We start from the raw sequence: 20,285 nt of genomic DNA on the forward strand, positions 1-20,285 counted from the left end.
GCGTTGATCGCGAAGCGGACCAACCGCAGTGGGGATTGAGCGTCTAGTGGCTGGCGTTGTGCCGTTGACAGCTTCTACCAGATGTTGGGTTTCGGCGGATGGGTGATGAGCAGAGGCAAAACATAACATCCCGAGTGTGTCAGATCCACGTCGCGCAGACGAAAGCCACTGACCGGATTGCAAGACCCGACCAGATGTGCTGGAAACGCCGGTCCTCCGGGATTGCAGCGGGTAGGGCGGGGCACCGGATGCAGCGAGGAAGATCGGGAATGAACCCTTCGAGGTGTTGGGGAATACTTCCACTGCTCTTCAAACTGAATGGTCAGGTCGGCTCAGAGTTGGGGAAGACACTCAAACTATTCCATCTCTTTTTTCTCCCCTAGAGTTGGAGAAAGCCGGCCTTTCTCTTCTTCTCCTTTGGTCTTTCTCCTATTGTCCTTTGCTTTATTTTTACTTTATTTTCAGCGAAGCCCGAAGATATCCTTTTTTTTTATTTGTCTACTTGCTTGGCGTTTGGCTTTTCACTTTGTTGACGACTGTTTCTATTGATTTTGTGTTGATTTTTTGCGACGAGAACTCGGCATCGCTAACTTGAAACAGGGCGGTTGCTGCTGCGATGGTAGGATCTTGGTCGAATTCTCGTCATTGCTGATTCTCGGCTTTTCTCTCGCAACATTACTCGGGGAAGAAGAGGCTTGGAGCAGTTCCGGGTGGGATGCTGGAGGTTCAAGGTAAGCTCTAAGAAAAGAGCCCGTCAAATCTCAATTAATCGGGCATTAAGAGGTATACCCATCTTGACGAGTGTGGGGATGGCCTGTCCTGCTGCTGGCCTCCTTCCATGGGGGAGAAGCTCCAGATGCCAAGAACACTTTTTTCCTATGGAGAGACATAACAAGATGGAGGTGGCGGAGACTTAAGATGCCGACTGTGTACTTGGTTGACTCGGACGGCAGAGAAGCTGACGGTATAAGGAACAAGAGTCAGAGTGATGGCGATGAGTCCAGCCAACGACTCAAAGGTACAGATGAATACCCTGATGGAGGGTGGTTCCTTGTCTGGTAAACCAGCTGGGTTGTTATCAAGTTGATGAAATGAGCTGAGTAGGTAATGGCGTTTGATTTAGATGCTGTACAAACAAGATGCAACCTGGCATTAAGCAATAAGTCGAGGAGAATGCATCCGAGAGGAGGCTGATGTCAGTTGAGAAGCGAGACCACCTATACGCGATGTGCATGGGAATTGCAAGACCTTTTTCAGCATCATATATCACAGTGAGTGAAGTTTGAAGATCAGGACCTGACTGGGCACCGGCATCAAGTCATGTCCGTCACCTTCCCGGCAACTGTCAAAGGCCATGGGGATAGTTGGCCAACTGGTCATGATTGGCGGAAACCCTTGGCTAGAGAAGCGGCAGGAGACAACGGCAAGGTCGATGGTGCCTGAAACGTGCGGCCTAGTAATAGGGGAAGATTGCAGGCCAATGCGGCTTCTCCGCCGTTTGGATTTTTCTTCGAGTATTTGTTGACATTACCTCCCAACCCACCTACAACTTCTCGATTACACCGGCTATCTTAAAAGTCAGGCTCTACACGACAATGTCATTTAAGAAACCAATTGTCGTCTTGCTAGGCGGCAGCGCTGTGTGCGGTCCTGGTGCTCGGAGTGCAAAAGAAAATCGTTTGGCGGCTCAGTCGCGACATTTTGCCATTTCCTGTGAGAAGTCGACTGACAATCAATCCCAACTCTCCGAACACAGGGAGTCTTCTTTCTTGAGCCATTACACCTAACGTAATATAACGGACCAGGCATCAAACAAGTTGGGCACCAAGTGCAATAGTGATAAATCTTCTTCCAAACCCTAACGTGATCCTGATTTGGAACTCTTGACATTACACAAGGTAAGCTATCCACTCCTGCAAGGTCATATTTGTGGCTGACATCTTAAGAACATCATGTCCCAATTGAAAGGAGGTCCTTTAGGGTTGTCTTCTTGTCGACCCTTTCCAAGTTCACTACCCGTGTCATGAAACACTGCGTACAGTATTTGAGAACGGGAAGCCCCTAAAGCTTCTAGTAAGACTGACTGGCTTACCCAAAATTTATAATTCCGTCTCTAACTTAACTCCCGAATAGTATCAACCCTAACAGCATTGCCCACTTCTATCGCGGAACCACCGCCTGTCATCTCAGATCGGGTATTGCACGGGGAGCATGTGTGCCACGTCTGATAGCCTTTTTTGGGGAAGTGGGATACTGTTCAAAAGCGCGGTCACCACCAGAGTAAACCAAACAGTATTAGGAGCAATACTGACAACTCAATGGCATTTCAAACGGCTTTAATGCCTAAACAACCGAAACGAACTCGAACGAGTCCTGGGATGGATTCCAGAGATCAAGGTACCCTGCAGTTCGATCAAACAATGAAGGCTTCAACGTAAAGCGGCCACTAGTCATTAGTATCTGCATCCAGAGGGCATAGGACAAACAAGTCTCTGTGCAGGCGCCGGGATCATCAAGGGCAAACAATATCGCAAATCCTCCTCACACGATGGGAAAAAAGTGCGACAATCCTGGATACCCATCTTGACACATCTCTCTCTCATGGAGATCTCCACAGAGCATTGGCGATAGTGAGGTAGTTCGAGGCCAAGAGCCATGTCTCAGCATACCCCACTATCGCCTGCCCGATTGGGAGGCAGCCCATGATCTGATTGGTCAGTCCTTCCAACCACAGCAGCCTGGTTCGAACGCAACGATGAGAGACACAGATACTCGGCCGGCTAAGATATAAGGACCACGAACGCTGACATGATCTCGGGCGTTGAGAGGGAGCAGGGGGAGAGACGTATTCGCGGCCTTTTGTGCAGCTCTGATGTGGAGGAAACGGAGTGGCGGCGGCACAATTGATGAGCCTCACCTCACCTGGGGTGTAGATGCTGGGTGTCGCTCGGCGGTTATGCCATGTGGTGTGGTCACTTTGGCGCAACTGGGAGACTATGGAGCGCGCCTGGGAGGTCAGACATCATTTCTGTGTCATGGCTGGTTGAGGAATGACAGTTGTGGTTGAATTAAAGTTTGGCAAAGGTAGGGGAGATGTGGTTGTTTCCGGTTGAACCTCGGGGTGTTGCGCTGGACAACAACGCATTCAGGGGTGATAGGGGTAACAACACCAAGTTTGCCTTTGCTAGATAAGCAACCTCCCAAATAACAGCTATATGGGTCATAGATCAAGATCTTCTGGAGGATCTAGCAGAATACTGTTTGAGTATGTCATCTACTGCTGTGTTCAGGGTGATCATCCGGTTGCTAGATGGCACGCCTGACGAGCAGGGCTACATTCCCCCGTGTTTGAATGTCTCACTTTACTATGGCTCATATACCCCATTAATTGCGTGATTACAGTAGATAATCATGCTTATGACTAGTGCCATGATGTTCAAACAGGACACTTGCCATGCATGAGGTCTTCAGACAAGGTACCAAGGTTTCTTGCCATTCCACCTCCAGTTCAAGTTGCGGTCTTGCTCCATTGGGTATATGCCCAATGCTTTACCTGCGTTATTGTGGTTCACTTAATTTTATGGTCCAAATCTTGAGCGACCGAATATATTGCAATTTATCTGATGGTAGTTTTGCTACTGTAAATTGATCTTATACCTTTGGTCATTCTCGGATTTATCACAAGGCTACGGTCCTTTAGCAATTTAATTCGGGAGAGTTTTCTGCTCCAACTCCTTCATTGGTATGTTTTCTTCTCAGCAGTAGGTCACTCAAGCGCAGAGTGGTTACTTTTGCTCTTAATAAGACGTACCTAACCCACATTGGTCGGACAGTATGAAGAGCACTGTCGGCGTCGAAGGGCCACTTTTGTAAGATCTATCTTCTCTCAGAGCCCTCACTCCCGAGTCGTCTTCTCTCACTCCCGCTGCCTTTCTGTTAAGCTTTCTCTGAACACTTCTCTCTCTCCCAAGGCACCATCTTCTTCGCAGGCCAGCGACTTCATCGCACGACCTCACTGATAATGGCATTCGATTACATAAATCACACATTCAAAGAACCTGACCATTGATGAACAGGTGTCTTCGGATTTCACGGATCAGGTTGCGATGTCAAGTCCTAACCCTACGGACTATTTGGGACTACCTGCCGCCGATCAAGATGATCTAAACTACAATTATTACCATCTAAACTACATATCCCGTGGTGATCAGTTCACCTGGTTAGATGAATACTTGGAAACAATCAGTGACCTTTTGAACAACTTGTTTATGGCCATCAACCATCAACAAAGCTTTGGCCTGAATTCCGTCGATCGCTCAGTTCCCGGAGGTAACTTCAACCACCAGGATTCTGCGGATACAATCCACGTCCTAGCCGCCATGCAAGGTTGAATCAGCATCCTCATTCTGGTCCGGAAAACGCTCACGACAGAACCATCGATGCCAATTTTCTTCCTGGTATCTCTAACCAGCTCGCTGCGAGTGGTACTGTCCAATCTGGTGCCAACCCGCTTAATCATTTGGCCGCGCATGTTGACAATAACATCGCTGCCAACTCTCCTGGTCGTTTCGGTGCCCCCATCAACCATTATGTTGCTGCCAACTCATGACACTCCACTTGATACAGTTACGGCCGATGGCACTGTATCCCACTCGCAACAGCCCGATTTGATCAACAATCAATCTCCGCGTCCGGCAACATCGACTACAATCCTGCCAGTTTCAATCCCGCCAATCTCGATATGTTTGGGACCAGGTTCTCCGTTGATGACATCCCGGATCCCTTTGCCCTCAACGTCATTGATTTCAACATCTTGGATCCTGATTTGAATTCAGACCCCTAGAGCTGATCCCATCTACGAAGACCACGCCGAGGACAGCGATCGGCATGATGGTTCACAAGATTCGGACTATGGCAACTGGTGGGCCCAAGTACCTTGATTATATTCCTCTATCGTATTTCAAGAAGCTCCCGAGGTTTGGACAGTTTTTCTCTCTGAAAGGGGATACCTTGTCTTGCGGGACTCTCCCCATCTAATGGTCGCGTAGGTGCCTAGTTGCTTGGGGAAACAACCCAGTAAGACGTCGGCATTGCTTTTCTTTGGTCTTTCTTCTTTTTCTTCGTGGAGTTTTAAGTGATGTGTCTGAGGCAGTAGATAAACTTGTCCTTCCCGGTTTTAAAGGTCTCGTATTTACCAATTGTTAGCCGAAAACAGGAGACATATAGATTGGGGGGAGCTGGAAGAGGTTGCTGTATTCTATCGACGAATTCAAAATGATGTGACTTCTGAGTATTGCTTTTGCCGACCGACCGAGAGCGCGGCGACTTCATCAAGAACGAGGACGATTCTGGTCTCTCATGATCGAAGCGTCCAACATCTACAACGATGACCGGAACAAGGACAATATCGCAACATCAGATGCCAAAAAGTAAGCTCTCAAAATACAGCTCTACGATATCATTGCAGCTGATTACCCCGAATCCAAGAAGAATTACCAAGCCAAGTGGGTTGAGAGTCTACAGCCCGTTCGGTTCCAAAGGCCTGGGTCATTCCATTGGTTATCAAACTGGACCGCTATCCCTTCCGCGGACCAAGCGAAGGAGAAGAAGAAGCTTCTCTGGGGAGTTCTCACCACTGCCTGTATCCTGGCAAAGAAAGCTTTCCGAGCAAGGGGATCTGTGAGCGTCATCCGGACCAAGTCGAGTTTGCAGCCTATGGTACTTTGGTATGTAGAAAAAGAAGACAACCGTCGTCGAGGTCCCATTCAAGGCGGGGAAATGTTGACACTGTTTTTTAGCTGGCTCTGATCAGGATGTCTCGCGGTGGGATCGGGGTGCTGAAGGCCCACAGACAGAGGGTTGCACTACCAGGTCTATGACTCTTTCACCGAGAGATGGCAAGCGCTGATTGAGCTTCTTCAGGTAAGCCTGCTCCATTTGGCAAGTCCATCATCGTGAATACATACCTGATGCATTCTTCGTAGGGGTCCAATGCTACTAGGTTTGAGCTCCTAACTAAGCTAGGCATTATGGAGATATTTGCGGCGAATCCGAACTCAGAGAGGGCCATAAGCTGAAATCTGTGTTGAATCGGTCACCCAAAAACATGGAACCCAACTAACGTCGATTGATGTCTTGATCAATGCAGGCGAAGGGCACCTTTTCCCGGACCAACCTGCGCCGGGGTGCAGAGAACAGCTGCCCAGAAGCTCGAGTCGAGCAACGTAATAACGTAATCAAGAAATGGAAACGAGAGGGTGGTGGGTGGGATATCATGTCCCATCAGGATGAGAACCTTATTCTCCATTGCGGCCCGCCGCCTTTCTCTTAGGGTGGGTTCCCTCATTATACTTTTGCTGACTTCCAAATGATCAACGAGTTCAAAGCATGGGCGATTTCCCTCCGGCCTCAGTGTTCCCGCCCCGAACCAGCAACAAGTATAACAGCGTACCACAAAACATGCCGAACATGCAGAAGCAACATGCAGCTGGGACCCCTTGAGTCGTGCCACCCGCATCAAGCGCACACAAATCAAAGCCCTCCGATAGCAAGGCTCTGCGAACCTTTGCGTGGTTTTCAGCTCATCATAGCCGAATTCGACAACACCAAATGCAGTGTTCCCAATATGCGTTTCATTGACGTTTTTCTTGGACCAATTGAATCGCGTTTCAGCCCATTTCATGACTCCCAAGCTGTCAATGGAACGCCACGAACGCCTGCTGCTCATTCCATGAGGACAGGGTCCTGTCCATAACGGCTCAGCGCATGATTAGAACATATATTCGGCATCCGCGGTCATGGTAGTCGCACGAAAGCTGATTTCTTCGCAGCGTTGTTGGTGTTCAGCTAAACCGCCTGTCCAGCGATGACGACCACAGGCGAGGGGCCCATGCGAAACGCGAATCCCTTGGAACCAGGCAGCGTTGACGACTCCAGGCCACTGCCAGCTAACCAATCCATACCGGCAAGGATTCGCGAGCGCCTCAATCTGCAGAAAACACCAAAGACTCCTGATAACCCCCAGGATCCAGGTGCACCCACTCAGGGAGAGGCAAACCAAACCAATCCCAGCGCCATCAACAAGACACAGGAGTTCGGGAATGCTGTGACCAGTATTCTTAGGGTGAGCAACTGAGACTAAATCAGACGCGAAATGCATTACTAAATAACGCCTATAGCCGTTCTCGGAACTTCATGTCTCCTACCCGACAGGCAACCATTATATGCCGTGCGTTGACATCATTGCAATCCACGACATTGGCGAAGCACTGGAAACGGCCTGGGTTCATCGTAAGAAGCTTAAGCGACGCCAGAATGACCCCCGGCGCTCGGTGAACACGACATCAATTCTCAAGACAAGCCTTGATGAAGCCCGCAAACTGGGTAGCGATGGTAGCCCTGCGCCTGGTCAACGGCGAGGGAGATATGAAATGGTCCAGTCAACTGTCTTATCATGGCTCCCAACGGTTCCGGAGACAGACATTGGAGGTACTGATGATGTTGAAGCTGAGACCAGGTTGGAAAGTCAACAGATGTCCAAACGCCCAATCTCGCCGCGAGACCAAGATGAGCAGCCACAAGATGCGCCGGTGAGCAAGCCAGATGCTTCGAACCAAGGGCCGGTAAACGTCACTGATGCTGCTGCCCCAAACAAACCGTCGACAGATAGGCCATCTTCCGATCGTGGGACAGAAAGACGTGTCAACTGGCTAACCGACCCCCACATGCTGCCAGCGGAGATTCAGCGTGCCCGAGTTCTGTGCTACACGTACTCTGACATAGAGACCGCCTCCAATGGACCATTCAAATATCTCGACGAAAAAGCGGCGGACCTGCTCGAACGTCTCGCACAACTGCGACCTCCGGGTGAAACTGGGTTCGCAGAGGTGCCTATCGTCTTCATAGGCCTTGGGTTTGGCGCGCTTATTGCTCAGCGGGCTGTCGTCAAACTTCGACTGGCGGAGACGGATGACGCCAAATCAAGTATACATCTCGGCTTAGTTGCTGGCGTGCTTCTGATAGATGCGCCTTCTCCTAGCAAATCCTCAGATCTCGAGCTGTACCCGCGCAGTCGTAGCCAATTATCAAACAGAACCTGGACAGACGACTGGTTTGGAAGCAGTGATAACGGCGATTTGGGCTTGATCAAGGCCTCAGACAGCAGAAAGATCGACGGTTCTTATCTGTGGAATACATTCTCAAGCACCGCCTCGGCAAATCAGATTTGCCTAGCATGGCACTACCTCCCAGTGAAAGATGGTGACAGGGTCAGTAGTGCCTTACCAGAGCTCACTTCAATTATTACCACGCTTACTAACTACCTACCGACAAGACAATCGTCCCCAAACACCCGTCAGTGATGTTGCTTGAGAGAAGATCCAGAACATCCCACCGGCTTAGCAGATTCGACGGGAATGAGGATGAGGACTTCAAGTCTCTGGTCGAGATTATTAAGCGATCTATCCTCGTCAAGCACTGCACCGCACAATCCACAGTATTGCGAGCGCGTCTTCCAGATCTTTCCAAGGAACGATTTCCGGTCAATCTCAAAGACCAAAAAGGGTTGACCCCGCTACACCTCGCGGTGGAAGCAGGCAATTCAAGCGCTGTCAGGAATCTTGTCTACAAAGGCAAGGCGTCGCTTACGGAAAAGGACAACAACGGGAGATCCCCTCTGACAACGGCCATTCGCCAGGCAGTCCAGGAAAAAGACGCCAAGAAGGCCGTCTTCACGCAGATAATCAAGCTACTTGTGAAGGCTAACACGGGCTTGCAAGTGGATGACAAGGATATTCTCGGCAATTCCCCCTGGCACTACGCAACTGGACTTGAGAATGCATGGATCAAGCGGTTGAGGAAAAACTTGATCGTAGGGAACTCGTTAACGATGAATCACGTGTTGGAGAGAGTCACCAATCCCGAGCCTGGCTCGACACAGGCCTCGGCATGCGATGTCTTTGACATGTTCCTGTTGGAGATATTCATGCAAACGAAGCGCCGTGGGTCAAAGTGGTCTGAAAAGTTCAATTGGGACTTTGCAACTGTGACGGACGTAATCTACAGCGGGGATCTCGGGGTAACCCGTACGCTGGACATGTCGCGGCCAGACAGCCTGGCAAAAGAGAAGGCATTGTGTCGCTGGGTGCATTTACCTGCCAACAATGTAAGTGTCCCTGCACAACATTCCAAGTCGCAGAAATGCTGACTGTCATACCTATTAGGAGCAATGGGTCCATGTACGTACCTGTTTTTCCATAGCCTGTGCGTTGATCAACCAGCTGGCTTATTCTCACTAGGACCTATTGATCAGTTCAGGTATCCAGGACGGTTCCATGGGTGGTCAGCGCCATCAAGGTCAGTTTGTTCTTGTACAGAGTGCTCTCAAAGTCCCGCACCCTCGGTCATGGTTGTTCAAACGTGTACCATGAAGTCTCATATTGACAACTCCAGGTTCTCCTGTGATCGATCGTTACATGATGCCGCAAGCCAAGAGATATAAACATTCCCATGGACTCCTTGAAAAGACGCAGTCCACTGAAAGGCCGAACGCAGTCCGACGAGGAAGCTCTTCAGAAAGTGGAATTACGCTTACCTTGGGTCCTGGAGATGTTGCCGCTGTTGACAAATTGGGGTCTAGCCAATCTAGTGTGTCCGAGTCAAAGGAGTCTGATGCCATCGTGATTTTTGTAAGTCAAGTGGACCATCGAGTCTTGGGCGAGAAACAGACATGCTGACCCTTGGTAGCTACCCATTTTCGGCTTCGAATGTCACCGGCACCGCAAGTATCTCAGCGACGCCATCTCGAATGCTTCCGGTGAATTGAAAACCTCACAGCAAGATAAAGTAATTTCAGAGGCTGCAGCATCCAAGTCGTCACCTTCAAGGCATGCTAAGAGAAGAAGCGAAGTCTCTTCTTCATATTATTCCACGCCCAGTAGCCCATTCAAGGATGCTGCCAAACTGCTTCGGAATGCCATGCCTGCTAGCAATCAATCGCTTCTGTTAGACGGCTACTTACGCTCGCCCAAGCCAGTGCATTGTCGCCGCACGCTGGATCAGTTTTCTTATTACATGCTAAGCTCGACTGAGACAAGAGACAAGAATCAGGTTGCTTATAAATGGGCCAAGGAGACAAAGGCATGCGACAAGGCCAAGGACAGACCCATCATCATGGTTGATCAGCTGTGGGTGTGGATTCTCCATAACGGTACGTCTGCCAACACGCTACATGGTATAGCCTACTGACCCCGATCAAAGGGACCGTTATCACGAGCTTTCCAACCACATGGAATGGAGACGAGTCTTACGATCTCATGAAGGCCCTAATGGCCGAGCTTGGAGGCAACAAAGAAAGACCACTCATCCGCTCGGCCGAACACCTGCTTCACCTGATTCTCAGAACAAGCCTTGACTTTTGCAAGCGGAAGGGGCCTGCGGGGTTTCGTTTTGAGGATTGCTTCAGAGGTTCCATCAACAGTGTGTCTGAGAAGCAGAACCTCCTTTTTGACGAGTTTCGTCGAATTACCACTCGATTAGAGAAGGGAAACCTCAGTCCGAAAAAGAAGAAGAAAGAGATCGAGTCCCTCTTACGCCTTGACGAGGAGACAAAGCTTCTCATTGAGATTATGGACATCCAGGATGAGCTAACCATTATCAAGACTATTTTATCCCAACAGGAGACGGTGCTTCAGAGTCTTTTGCTACTCTACCCTAAGAAAGGGAGAGATGACGAAAGCGACGAGGAAGATGACGCCGATAAGCCGCTGCGGAACCGGGAAATTGAAGGTTTAGTAAGGGACTTGCTTCGAGCCTTTGGGCAGGGGCCGGTAGTAAACGATACCTCGAAGGTTGGGTCAGATGTGCCACCTAGGCATGTTCACTTCCAAGAGGTCCTGTGCCATCAACAGGCCACTGGAACTCTCCCAACCGACAGTTCAATACAAGGTGGTGAATGTTCCAACGGTGGAGAACTCGCTCGAAGTTCAAGCCAAGGAGAGTTAAAGGGGAAGGGGAAGGAAGGACAATCTGAACAACAGGCGGCAGGACCCCCACCACAATTGACAAAAAGCCCAGAGGCGAAAAGGCGAGATCAGGAGGAACGGGGACCGACGGCCTCGTCCGACCGGGTAAACAAGCCAGAAACGAAGAAGCAGAAAGCTCTCCTCACCCACCCTGACCTGATGTATGGGACCCTCGGCATCGTTCAAGGTCACATCCGAGTCGTCACAAACATGTTGGAAGTGGCCGAAAAAGTCCAATCCTTGGTGAGTTTTGGCGCAAAAAGGCCCTGAGAGCCTTCGCCGTTATTAATTTCCGATGGCAGCTGGAAAGTCTTCTTGACTTGAAACAAAAACATGCGAACGGCTGGGAGGCGCGATTTTCACGTGAAGGGTCGGAAGAAACGCAGAGACAGGGAAATGTGAGGTTCCAAGTTCCCATCTTATGATGTCCTTGCTGACGAGTCGCCCAGACAATTCTCTTCTTCACAATTGTGACAGCCATCTTTGTAGGTTGTCCGGCGCTTTGTTCCTGGTATTTTGATGTTAATCATGGGAAACCCAGCTGCCGCTATCTTTTATGGCCAGTTTCTTTGCTTTGGATGTCGACATTTTCCCCAAAGATGAGGCCTCAGAAGAAACCTCGTGGCCGCTCGGTCAAGTTTGCGGTTATCTGTGTAAGCTCGCAAAAACTGTCGTCTACAAATCACTGAGTGCTAACATTGGACCATGTCACAGTTGGCATCTCTGCTTCCATCTTCACACCACTAGTCATCATAGCGGTTTACGTGAACGACCTGTCTGACGCTGTTCGGAAGGCATATTGTCGCCTTGTAAAAAAGAAGGACGCACAAGGCGGTGGTAGCAAGGCTCCTGGTGTCGACGGTCAACCTGGGGCTATACTACGTACCGGCGATTACGACTCAGACAAGGAAACAACAGTTGTTGATCAGCAATTGCCACCGCCAAAGTCGCGAGGAAAGACTGCCTCTTTGAACAAACCTGTCCAACATGGGGGGTGGTTAAATTGGTTTGGACCGCTTAGGCACTCTGCCGGCAGCAACGATCCTGGTTACGCCAAACTATTTGGCACATTCACTTTTCACACCCATATCCCAGGGCTCCGTCGCCTGTGGAAGTGGCAACGGTATCTCCAACGGAGCAGACGGAGTCCTTGCAGTGGTAGCCGTTGGAATGACAGATACGTCACTGACTATCCGCTCCACCACTTTCTGAGTGGGATCCGCCGCTTTCTATCTCGTATTGGCAACACACTCTTCATGTGTATTGCACTACCAATGTTGGTGGCCATTGGGTTCTGCCTCATGGGCAGAAAGAAAGCAAGCAGATCAGCACGCCGCCCACGACGACCAAGGAGCGACGTCAGCAGCTCGTACTGGTCCATGTCTGAGGAGGAAAGCGATACAGACTCGTCTTTTGAACATCCACGAAGGGGCCGTTTCCGGTCCGAACCTCGCTCTCGCTCGGCAGGTCGCAGAAGCCACCGAGGGTCAGACTCGGACCGCCACTATCCGGGTTGGCTTGATGTTGATTCAGCTGGGGGCAGCGAGCGAGAGGATGGAGAAGAGTGGTCGATTGAGGCGCGGTCTCGGAGGACGAGGTCTTTGAGAAGGAGATCGACTATATCCTTAGCTCTTTCTGGCGGTGGGAGAGTAAGTGGAATAGAGCCAGACGCACCGTCGACTAAGCAGAAGGGGAAACATCACGGGAGGTTGCGGAGGATTTTGGCTAGGTGGGGGAAGGCTAAAAGTGCAGATACGGAGATGGGAGAGCGGGCAGTTCGCTAGACTTGTGGGAGTGGTTTTGTATTCTGATCTCAGGGACAAAGGATGTGGCATGAGGAATGCGGACCGTCTTGGACCTGCTTTGGTGGCACGGTATGTCCGGCACCAGAACAGACCGTCGCCATTCACAACCCCTTTACTGGATTCACCGCCCGCTCATACAGTTGCTCAGAACACACTACTTACACAACTACTGGATCCATCACTTACCTGAGCAGGGAGCAGGGAGCAAATAGAACACGCGAGTGCCCCTCCAAACCTCTACGAGCACTTAAGTTTTTCGGGAAAACTGATTCGTGAGCAAGAGAGGTTTATCAAGGGTCTTGGTTAGGTTTATATTCCGAGCTTCACACGAATAATTAAGGTTTTTTTTTTCTCAAAATAGTCTCAGGTTGAAGGTTCCGCAGAAGTATTACAATCACGAGCTCAGTCAATATGCCCAGGATTCCTTTCTTGATCTATTCTTATTTTCCTTATTTTCCTCCTAATTTTTTCTTCTTTTCTCTCCATGCACACCTCTCCACAGCGCCAGCCCCGACTCACACCACCACTTCGTCAACCTTTCCTCATTCAAATCAATACCACCAGTTCTTTCATCACCCTCCTCCACCCCAGAATTGCCATCCTCAACCCGTTCCATTTTTGGGTAGGTAGGACGTCTTCCATCAGGGGTGGATAAAGCGGGACCACCAAGACGAGGGAGGAAAGACGCACATTTGTGCATCAACTCTCTTGTCTAGGGGCCAAGAAACAACGGCACTGTGATAAAACACCATGTTGCATGAAACGGGATCACAGAGCTGAGCTGCCATAGGGGGTGCAGAGACATGGGCTCAAAGGTGAGCATCACTGAATTCGAGAGCTAAAATGATGGATCGATCATCTAGATGTAAAGGGGTCCATCAGACCACCGAATGATTGTACCACTGAATAGTAACATGCGTCACAGTCTGAATGTAGAAACAACGTGTACCAATATAACTCCTTGCCTTGACATAACATTATCCTGATCCAGTAATCCATTTTAAGGGTATCGTACACTCACACCACACACACACATTTACCACCTCCCCCTTCTTCCTCTCCCTCTCCCACCACCCATCTGCTGGTCATATCCATAACCCTGACCTTGATTCCCCCCAAACCCACCTTGACCAAACCCTCCTTGACCTTGCTGCCCACCAGGACCACCAGGTTGCTGCCCACCCTGGAACATGCCACTCATATCGCCCATCTGACTCGGATCCATCCCACTCGCCATCATCTGCTGCATCATCGCCTGCATCTCTGGTGCCATCCCATCCATCCCCTGCATTTGAGGACCACCGCCAGGAACACCCATCCCCGGTCCGCCTGGCCCACCAGCACCAGGCATCATGCCGCCCATCATCATCATCTTGGTCATCTCCTCCATCATCTTTGTGTTGTTCTGAGCGATAGCATCCTGGTTATACTCCCCGCGCATGGCCTCCTGCTTTTGGGCATAGAGAGCCCAGGTGAACTCGTCAAAGCCGTAGTTGAAGTAATCCGACAGATCGGTGCCCGGTTTGCGCCAGGGCTTGTCGTTGTCTGGGAGGTCTTCGTCGATGTTTACTTGTGTGAGGGGCTTGCCGGTGGGCTTGTGGATCGGGATGGCGTTGATATCGATCTTGGAGGTTGACACCGGGGGTAGCTCGGTTTGTTGTTGCTGGCGGGGCTCCTCGCGGGGGACGGAGGGGGATTGTTTTGGGGGGGCGCCTTCGGGGGCGGTTGTTGATCGTTGGGGAATATTTCGGATCTCGCTGTATTTGGATTGTCTGGGATGATTGTCAGTTTTGGCGCAAGCGGTGGGTAGGAGGTAGAACTCACGGTGGAGGGGCGGGCTGGGAGTTGTCTTTTCTCTCGGTGATGATGTCGATGTCCTGGAAGGAAATGTTAGCAATCGGCGACCGAGCCTGAAGATGTAAGGTGTACAAACACTATCCTCGTCCTCGTCCATCTCGCCGCCTTCGTCTTCCTCTTCGCCTTCCTCTAGATCGGAGTTGCTGTCGTTCTTGGGGGCGGCCGGGGGAGCAGCAGCAGTCGCAGCAGGTTGGGCAGTGGTGGTGGTCGCGGGGGTGGACTCCTGATCGGAGTCACCATAAAAGTCCTCGTCCTCGTCGATATCCATGGGGGGCTGTGATGAAGACATGTTGGGTAGGTTGTGCTCAGCAAAGTCGCAGTTTTGTCAAAGAAGCAAAAACAAGAGATGGCCAAAGAAGGTTGTTTGGAGCATTAGCTAATGGGCCGGTGAGGTACACCTTTTAGGCAGGCGGTGAGGCGCGAATGGAGCTTCTGGCGCGGCTCAAGCGCGACGGGGCCCAAGCTTCTTTTTTTTGGTTGCTGCGCGGCGGCAGAGGTCAACAATCGCACAGTGCAACGGTTAACCAACTTGCGACGACCCGACCTTTGGAGCTCTCTATTTTCATGGGGCAGAAGAAACATTAAACACACGCCCACCGAGCCGACATTCATTCCTTCCTGAGCAGTTCGATCCACCCAGCTTAAGAGTCTACATTCCAGCCAATATCCAATCGCTGCCATCGTTGAAACCGTCGTCGCCATGTTTGGGAGATCAGCTAGTGGCCCCGGGGGCCTCAGCATCAACACGGGCGGCGCCAATCTTTTGTAGGTTCCCGTCCCTTCCTTTGTTTGCGACTACATACTGCAAGGCGCATTGCTGCCCGGCCGAGACATGCAGATGGACTGACTCGTTCCCACATAGCGGCAGCGGCACGACACAGCAAACTCCCGCGGCAGGCGGTGGACTTTTTGGATCAACAACCACGACCCAGCCCGCCCAGCAAGGGACATCTCTGTTTGGCGGTACCAGCACGGCGACGACTCAACCACAGCAGCCAACCAGCTCCCTGTTCGGCACGACAGCAACTTCGCAGCCTCAGCAGAGCGGAGGTCTTCTTGGTCAAACAACGACAACACCACAGGCTCAGACCGGAGGTCTATTCGGGAACAAGCTAGGCACAACACAGCCAGCTCAACCTCAACAGCAGCAACAAACTGGTGGTCTCTTTGGCGGTGGCATCGCGACGACTACGCAACAGCCTCAGACCATGAGCCTGTTTGGAGGAGCGACGATGCAGCAGACCCAGCCTCAGCAATCTGGTGGTCTCTTTGGCGCGACACCACAGCAACCTCAGCAGCAGCAAGGAGGCCTTTTTGGAGGCACATCTACCACCACAGGTACCAGTATGTTTGGAACCAAGCCAGATGCTCCCGCAGCCACCTCACTTTTGTAAGTCCTCCTCCCCAGCCTACGCCTCGGTCATGATGATGTACTAACACCTCTTCCCTCAGCGGCGGCGGCAGCCTCGGCCAGTCAACGATGCAACAACCAGCCCAACAACAGGTTCCCGGCCTCACCATGGGCCAGACAGCCAAGCAATCCGTCGTCCCAGGCGTCCGCATCGACCTGTCCAACATCCGCTCCACCACCCGCTTCAACGACCTCCAAGAAACCCTCCAGAAAGAAATCGCCGACATTGATGATAGGATCCAGAAATGTATCCGGGATTACGAAGCCGTGGAAGCTTTCTTGCCCTCCCACGGCGAACTGCTCTCTGCCATCCCCACCGACGTCAGCTTCGTCAGCCGCAAGTCCGAGGGCGCCCATCGCGCCCTAGAAAGCGACATTGACGCCATCAACCAGCTCCACGAGCTGATCAAGACCGATGCCGACAACGCGAGGCTGTCCTTTAAGGCTATCGACAACCTCAAGCTTCCGGTTCAGTACCACCAGACGGGGCTGTGGTCAAAGGGAGGATCTACCGGAGCGGGCGACGCCAATGCGGAGAGTAACTCGGATTTGATCACGTTCTTCAGCAAGACGGCGGATGAGATGGACACGATGATGAATAGGTTTGAGAAGAACCTGGGCGAGATCGAGGTTCATCTTCACGGCGTGCAGGGCAACATGATGGAGGCGCTGCAGAGGGCCGCAGCTGGGAACCGCCCTGGGCAGAACGGGGTGGATGAGAATGTGCTCGAGCTGGCGGCGGTTCTTAGGGAATTCGAGGAGGGCATTCTCAAGGTGGCTGGCAAGGTTGGGGGGTTGAAGGAGGGGATTACGGAGCTGCAGCTCAAGGATTTCATGGGGCATGGGAGTTAGATCTGGAGTTTTTGGCAGGGGGGAGGGTTGTAAGAGCATAGGGAAGGGGGCAGGCGTCACGGTGGTTTATTGGTTGAGATACTCTGTTTGGGGAAAGCAATATTCTTGTCCAAAGACAAAAAAGCTTTTATTGCCGAAAAAGGGTGTATGTGAGTTGTGGATGTGCAAGAGGAAGGAGACAGTCTGGAGTGCCAACACGTCCACAAGGTGGTTAGGTCATCTGACTGTGTTGTCATCAATTTGCTGTATCAAACACGAAACCGCGATTTTGCTCCATTAGTAGTGGTATATGAGATGAAGATGGCAGAGATTTTCATGATATCTCCTCTGATATCTCCTCCGCATCACAAATGCATCGAGTCAAAACTGTGAAATAAGAACCGGGTATAATTTTGATAACCATGACCTACTCCTAATGGTCCCATTTGCCCTAAAACCAACAAACCAGTCCCCCCTCCCTCATCCCAGACTCCCCCACAAACCTCCAGCCTAAAACACACCCTCGCCACCATCATCACCCCCGTCATCCCCATAATCATCATCGTCATTCTCAAAGTACTGCTCCGCGTTGTAATCATCTTCCGACTCGTCCTCGTACTGATCCGCAGCCTCGGCATCCGCCGCATCCTCATTATCTTCATCTTCGTTACCCCATTCATCCTCCTCGCCCGACAAGAACGCATCCTCTCCATCCAGCTTCTCGACATTATCGAGCAGCTCCAGAGCCTTACGGAAGTCCGGCTCTCCATTGACCTCGTCACCATCCCCATCCAAATCCCCCGCACCGTAGCTCGTAATGTTGGACACGGCCAACTTCTTGGGCCCTGTCCTGCGCCTCTTTCTATCGGCATTCGGATCGTCAAGACCGTCCAATGTCGCGTGTAGCTCGGTTGGGAAGAACTCCTTGGCAAAAGGGAGGTTGCTGAAATCGGGGAGGGTGCGCTTCTTGCGCTCAAACCGCTTGCTGTACGTCTCGATGGCTGTGAAGGGGTCTATCGTCGCTTTGCTCTCGTCGGCGTAGCGGGAGTTGATCTGGGCCTGGCCGTAGGCGCGCTTCCGCGAGTCTTTTGATCGCGGAGGGGGTTCTGTGTAGAGAGGGCTGTCGTGGGCTTGCTCGCGAAAGATGAGGAAGTAGTCGAGCTGTTTCTCTTCTTTTTTGGTGAGGGTTGGTGGTTTTGGGACGTTCCAGACCTGGAGGGGGTTACAAGGTTAGTTTTTTTTTTTTTTTTTGGGTGACACACCATCCAGGTGAGGAGGGACGAGGTGTGGAACATACTGGGTAGGTATCACTGGGTTTTCCATCGATGAAGATGCCGTCTTTTGGGTCAATGGCCCATGGAACGCTGTTTTGTGCGATCTCGCGCCTGTTGCCCATCATGGGACCGCCGCGGCCACGGCCACGACCTCCTCGCCCGCCTCTGAACATGTTGGTATTGGTGTTGTGAGAGTGGCTTTGGGGTGGTTAAAAAGTGTGATTTCGGTCTGGTGATCGCTCCTGTTGTCTGAGGCTGTATAATAAGCGAATTAATGGGTATTGTTGGGTTGATGAATGGGTTGGCCAAGTGAGTGTGTGAGTGAGTGAGTCGGTCGCATGTCCAGCGCCGACATTGAGCTTCAAAAAAGTTCCTGCGGGGCATCGGCAAGCTGCAGGCCTCGCCAAGACACCTGGGTGGGTGTCAGGTACCACCCGAGATCCACTAAAATATGACCCCTGCATGGAATCTCCCAGCGCCCCGCACCTTCAATACCAGAAGGCCTGGACCCCTCCACTCAGCTTGGTCATCATAAGTGCTGCCTTGATCATCACCACCTTGTCGTCTCATAGCCTCATTTTTGTCTTTCACAGCTCAGCAATAATCACTCTCTTCACCCGCAAGTTCACACACCCATCACAATGGATAACGTCCCCATCTCTGGGCTCGACGAGCTCAACAACCATCTTGACGACCTCATTCAAGATCCAAACCTCGCCATCATCCCCAAGCTCTTCGATGATGTGGAGCTTCAGCTCACAGACTCCAACATCCCGCCTCTCATCCCCTCACTCCTCCCCAAGCTCACTCAAATCCTCCAACAATACAACGACGACCCAGCCGTGATCGTCTCCCTGACCATCAAGCTCCTCCGCCCTATATCCTTCACCCAAGTCCTCCAGCTCGCCTCCGAAGACTCCCTCAACCAAGCTCTCACCTCCCCCGCCCCAGCAGCCCAACTCCTAGGCCTGACCATCCTCCACAAAGCCGCCAAAACCCCCACCGATGCCGCCATCCTCTCCGTCATGCCCTCCCTCGTCACCTCCCTCCTCACAGCCTGGCTCTCCTCCCCAAAAGTAGAAGTCGGCCAAAAAGCCTCCAAAGTCCTAGGAGACCTCCTAGACATCGACTGCCCCCGTCCACCACCCCCACCACCCCCAGTAATCACCACCGGAACCACCCCTTCTCATCACGAACTCGTCCTCCGCCGCGTCCCCGGCAAGGGTGAACTCTGGAAACTCATCTTCCACCAACCATCCACCTACAACCTTCTCCTCGACCTCATCTCAGGCCGCCATCCAGGAACAGCAAACAACACCTCCCAGCTCTCCCTCGCCCAAGGGAGGACCCTCCGTATCCTACCACGCTTGGCAGCCTTGAACATTGACGCCATCGCTTCATCTAACATCCTAGCCCCAACACCCATCCACCTCACCAATGGCCATCTAACGGATGATGACTCTGACACGGAAATGAACGGCGCAACAAGAAATGAAAACGCGGCCACTAACCCTCCCCAGCAAGGAGAGGGGTTGCTGCAATACGCAGCGTTGAGGATGGTTGACAAGAGGGACGCGCTGATGCACCTCAACCTGGTGGACTTTTTCGAGGCGTTTGTCAGTTTGATGCGGATAACCGAGTATTCGGCTGTCAAGGAGGCGATTGTCAAGGGTTTGCTGAGGGATGCGGTGCCGCATGATGATATGCTCAGGGGCGCGCTGGACACATTACCGGATCGGACGGTGGCGGAGGAGGCGGATGACTTGAGGGCGTGGTTGAGGGTGGTTATGCCTCCGGTTGCGGAGGTGCCGTTGCGTTGATATATTGCTTCTTGGTGATGGTATTTAAGCAGGCCACAAATAGAGTTTTGACTCTTATGTACAATGCCAGCTGCTTTCTGAGCTACAATAACAAAATATGTACGATGCAGAAAAGAAATAAGAAAAGATTTCGGTGCTACAGAAAGCTTAACCGCTAAACTTTAATGTGGAACGGCAAGTAAAATATATGTAATACACACATATCCTATGCTAGAAAAAAACAGAAAGCCAAAAATAAAATAAAAGAAATGAAACGTCTTTATAAA

At 51.5% G+C, this 20,285-nt stretch overlaps 5 protein-coding genes across 5 annotated transcripts; 3 read left to right on the plus strand and 2 right to left on the minus strand.

The window, feature by feature from the left end:
- Nucleotides 1-6,372: 6,372 nt before the first annotated feature.
- On the plus strand, nucleotides 6,373-13,261 carry QC761_302370 (uncharacterized protein). The gene is made up of 12 exons (XM_062877377.1): nucleotides 6,373-7,123; nucleotides 7,179-8,267; nucleotides 8,333-9,163; nucleotides 9,222-9,236; nucleotides 9,297-9,354; nucleotides 9,451-9,686; nucleotides 9,745-10,207; nucleotides 10,258-11,264; nucleotides 11,324-11,419; nucleotides 11,471-11,506; nucleotides 11,563-11,674; nucleotides 11,736-13,261. The coding sequence occupies exons 1-12, from the start codon at nucleotides 6,866-6,868 to the stop codon at nucleotides 12,803-12,805; spliced, it is 5,271 nt and encodes a 1,756-aa protein (XP_062733139.1). The 5' UTR covers nucleotides 6,373-6,865; the 3' UTR covers nucleotides 12,806-13,261.
- A 398-nt stretch (nucleotides 13,262-13,659) lies between these two features.
- Nucleotides 13,660-15,423, minus strand: FIP1 (Cleavage polyadenylation factor subunit fip1). Its single transcript, XM_062877376.1, has 3 exons — nucleotides 14,760-15,423; nucleotides 14,651-14,703; nucleotides 13,660-14,598 (listed from the first exon to the last, which is right to left on the minus strand). Exons 1-3 carry the CDS (start codon nucleotides 14,970-14,972, stop codon nucleotides 13,863-13,865), a joined length of 1,002 nt encoding a protein of 333 aa, XP_062733140.1. The 5' UTR covers nucleotides 14,973-15,423; the 3' UTR covers nucleotides 13,660-13,862.
- Nucleotides 15,024-16,960, plus strand: NUP49 (Nucleoporin nup49/NSP49 (Nuclear pore protein nup49/NSP49)). Its single transcript, XM_062877375.1, has 3 exons — nucleotides 15,024-15,448; nucleotides 15,546-16,073; nucleotides 16,136-16,960. The coding sequence occupies exons 1-3, from the start codon at nucleotides 15,384-15,386 to the stop codon at nucleotides 16,944-16,946; spliced, it is 1,404 nt and encodes a 467-aa protein (XP_062733141.1). The 5' UTR covers nucleotides 15,024-15,383; the 3' UTR covers nucleotides 16,947-16,960.
- A 201-nt stretch (nucleotides 16,961-17,161) lies between these two features.
- RPC31 (DNA-directed RNA polymerase III subunit C31) lies at nucleotides 17,162-18,372 on the minus strand (the record flags this gene model as incomplete). Its single annotated transcript, XM_062877374.1, has 2 exons — nucleotides 17,162-18,137; nucleotides 18,223-18,372. 2 exons carry the CDS (start codon nucleotides 18,370-18,372, stop codon nucleotides 17,436-17,438), a joined length of 852 nt encoding a protein of 283 aa, XP_062733142.1. The 3' UTR covers nucleotides 17,162-17,435.
- A 468-nt stretch (nucleotides 18,373-18,840) lies between these two features.
- On the plus strand, nucleotides 18,841-20,019 carry QC761_302330 (uncharacterized protein; the record flags this gene model as incomplete). Its single annotated transcript, XM_062877373.1, has 1 exon — nucleotides 18,841-20,019. One exon carries the CDS (start codon nucleotides 18,841-18,843, stop codon nucleotides 20,017-20,019), a length of 1,179 nt encoding a protein of 392 aa, XP_062733143.1.
- Between the last annotated feature and the right edge of the window lie 266 nt (nucleotides 20,020-20,285).

This window comes from Podospora bellae-mahoneyi, chromosome 3, assembly GCF_035222275.1.
Source record: "Podospora bellae-mahoneyi strain CBS 112042 chromosome 3, whole genome shotgun sequence".
Taxonomy (NCBI): Eukaryota; Fungi; Ascomycota; class Sordariomycetes; order Sordariales; family Podosporaceae; genus Podospora; species Podospora bellae-mahoneyi.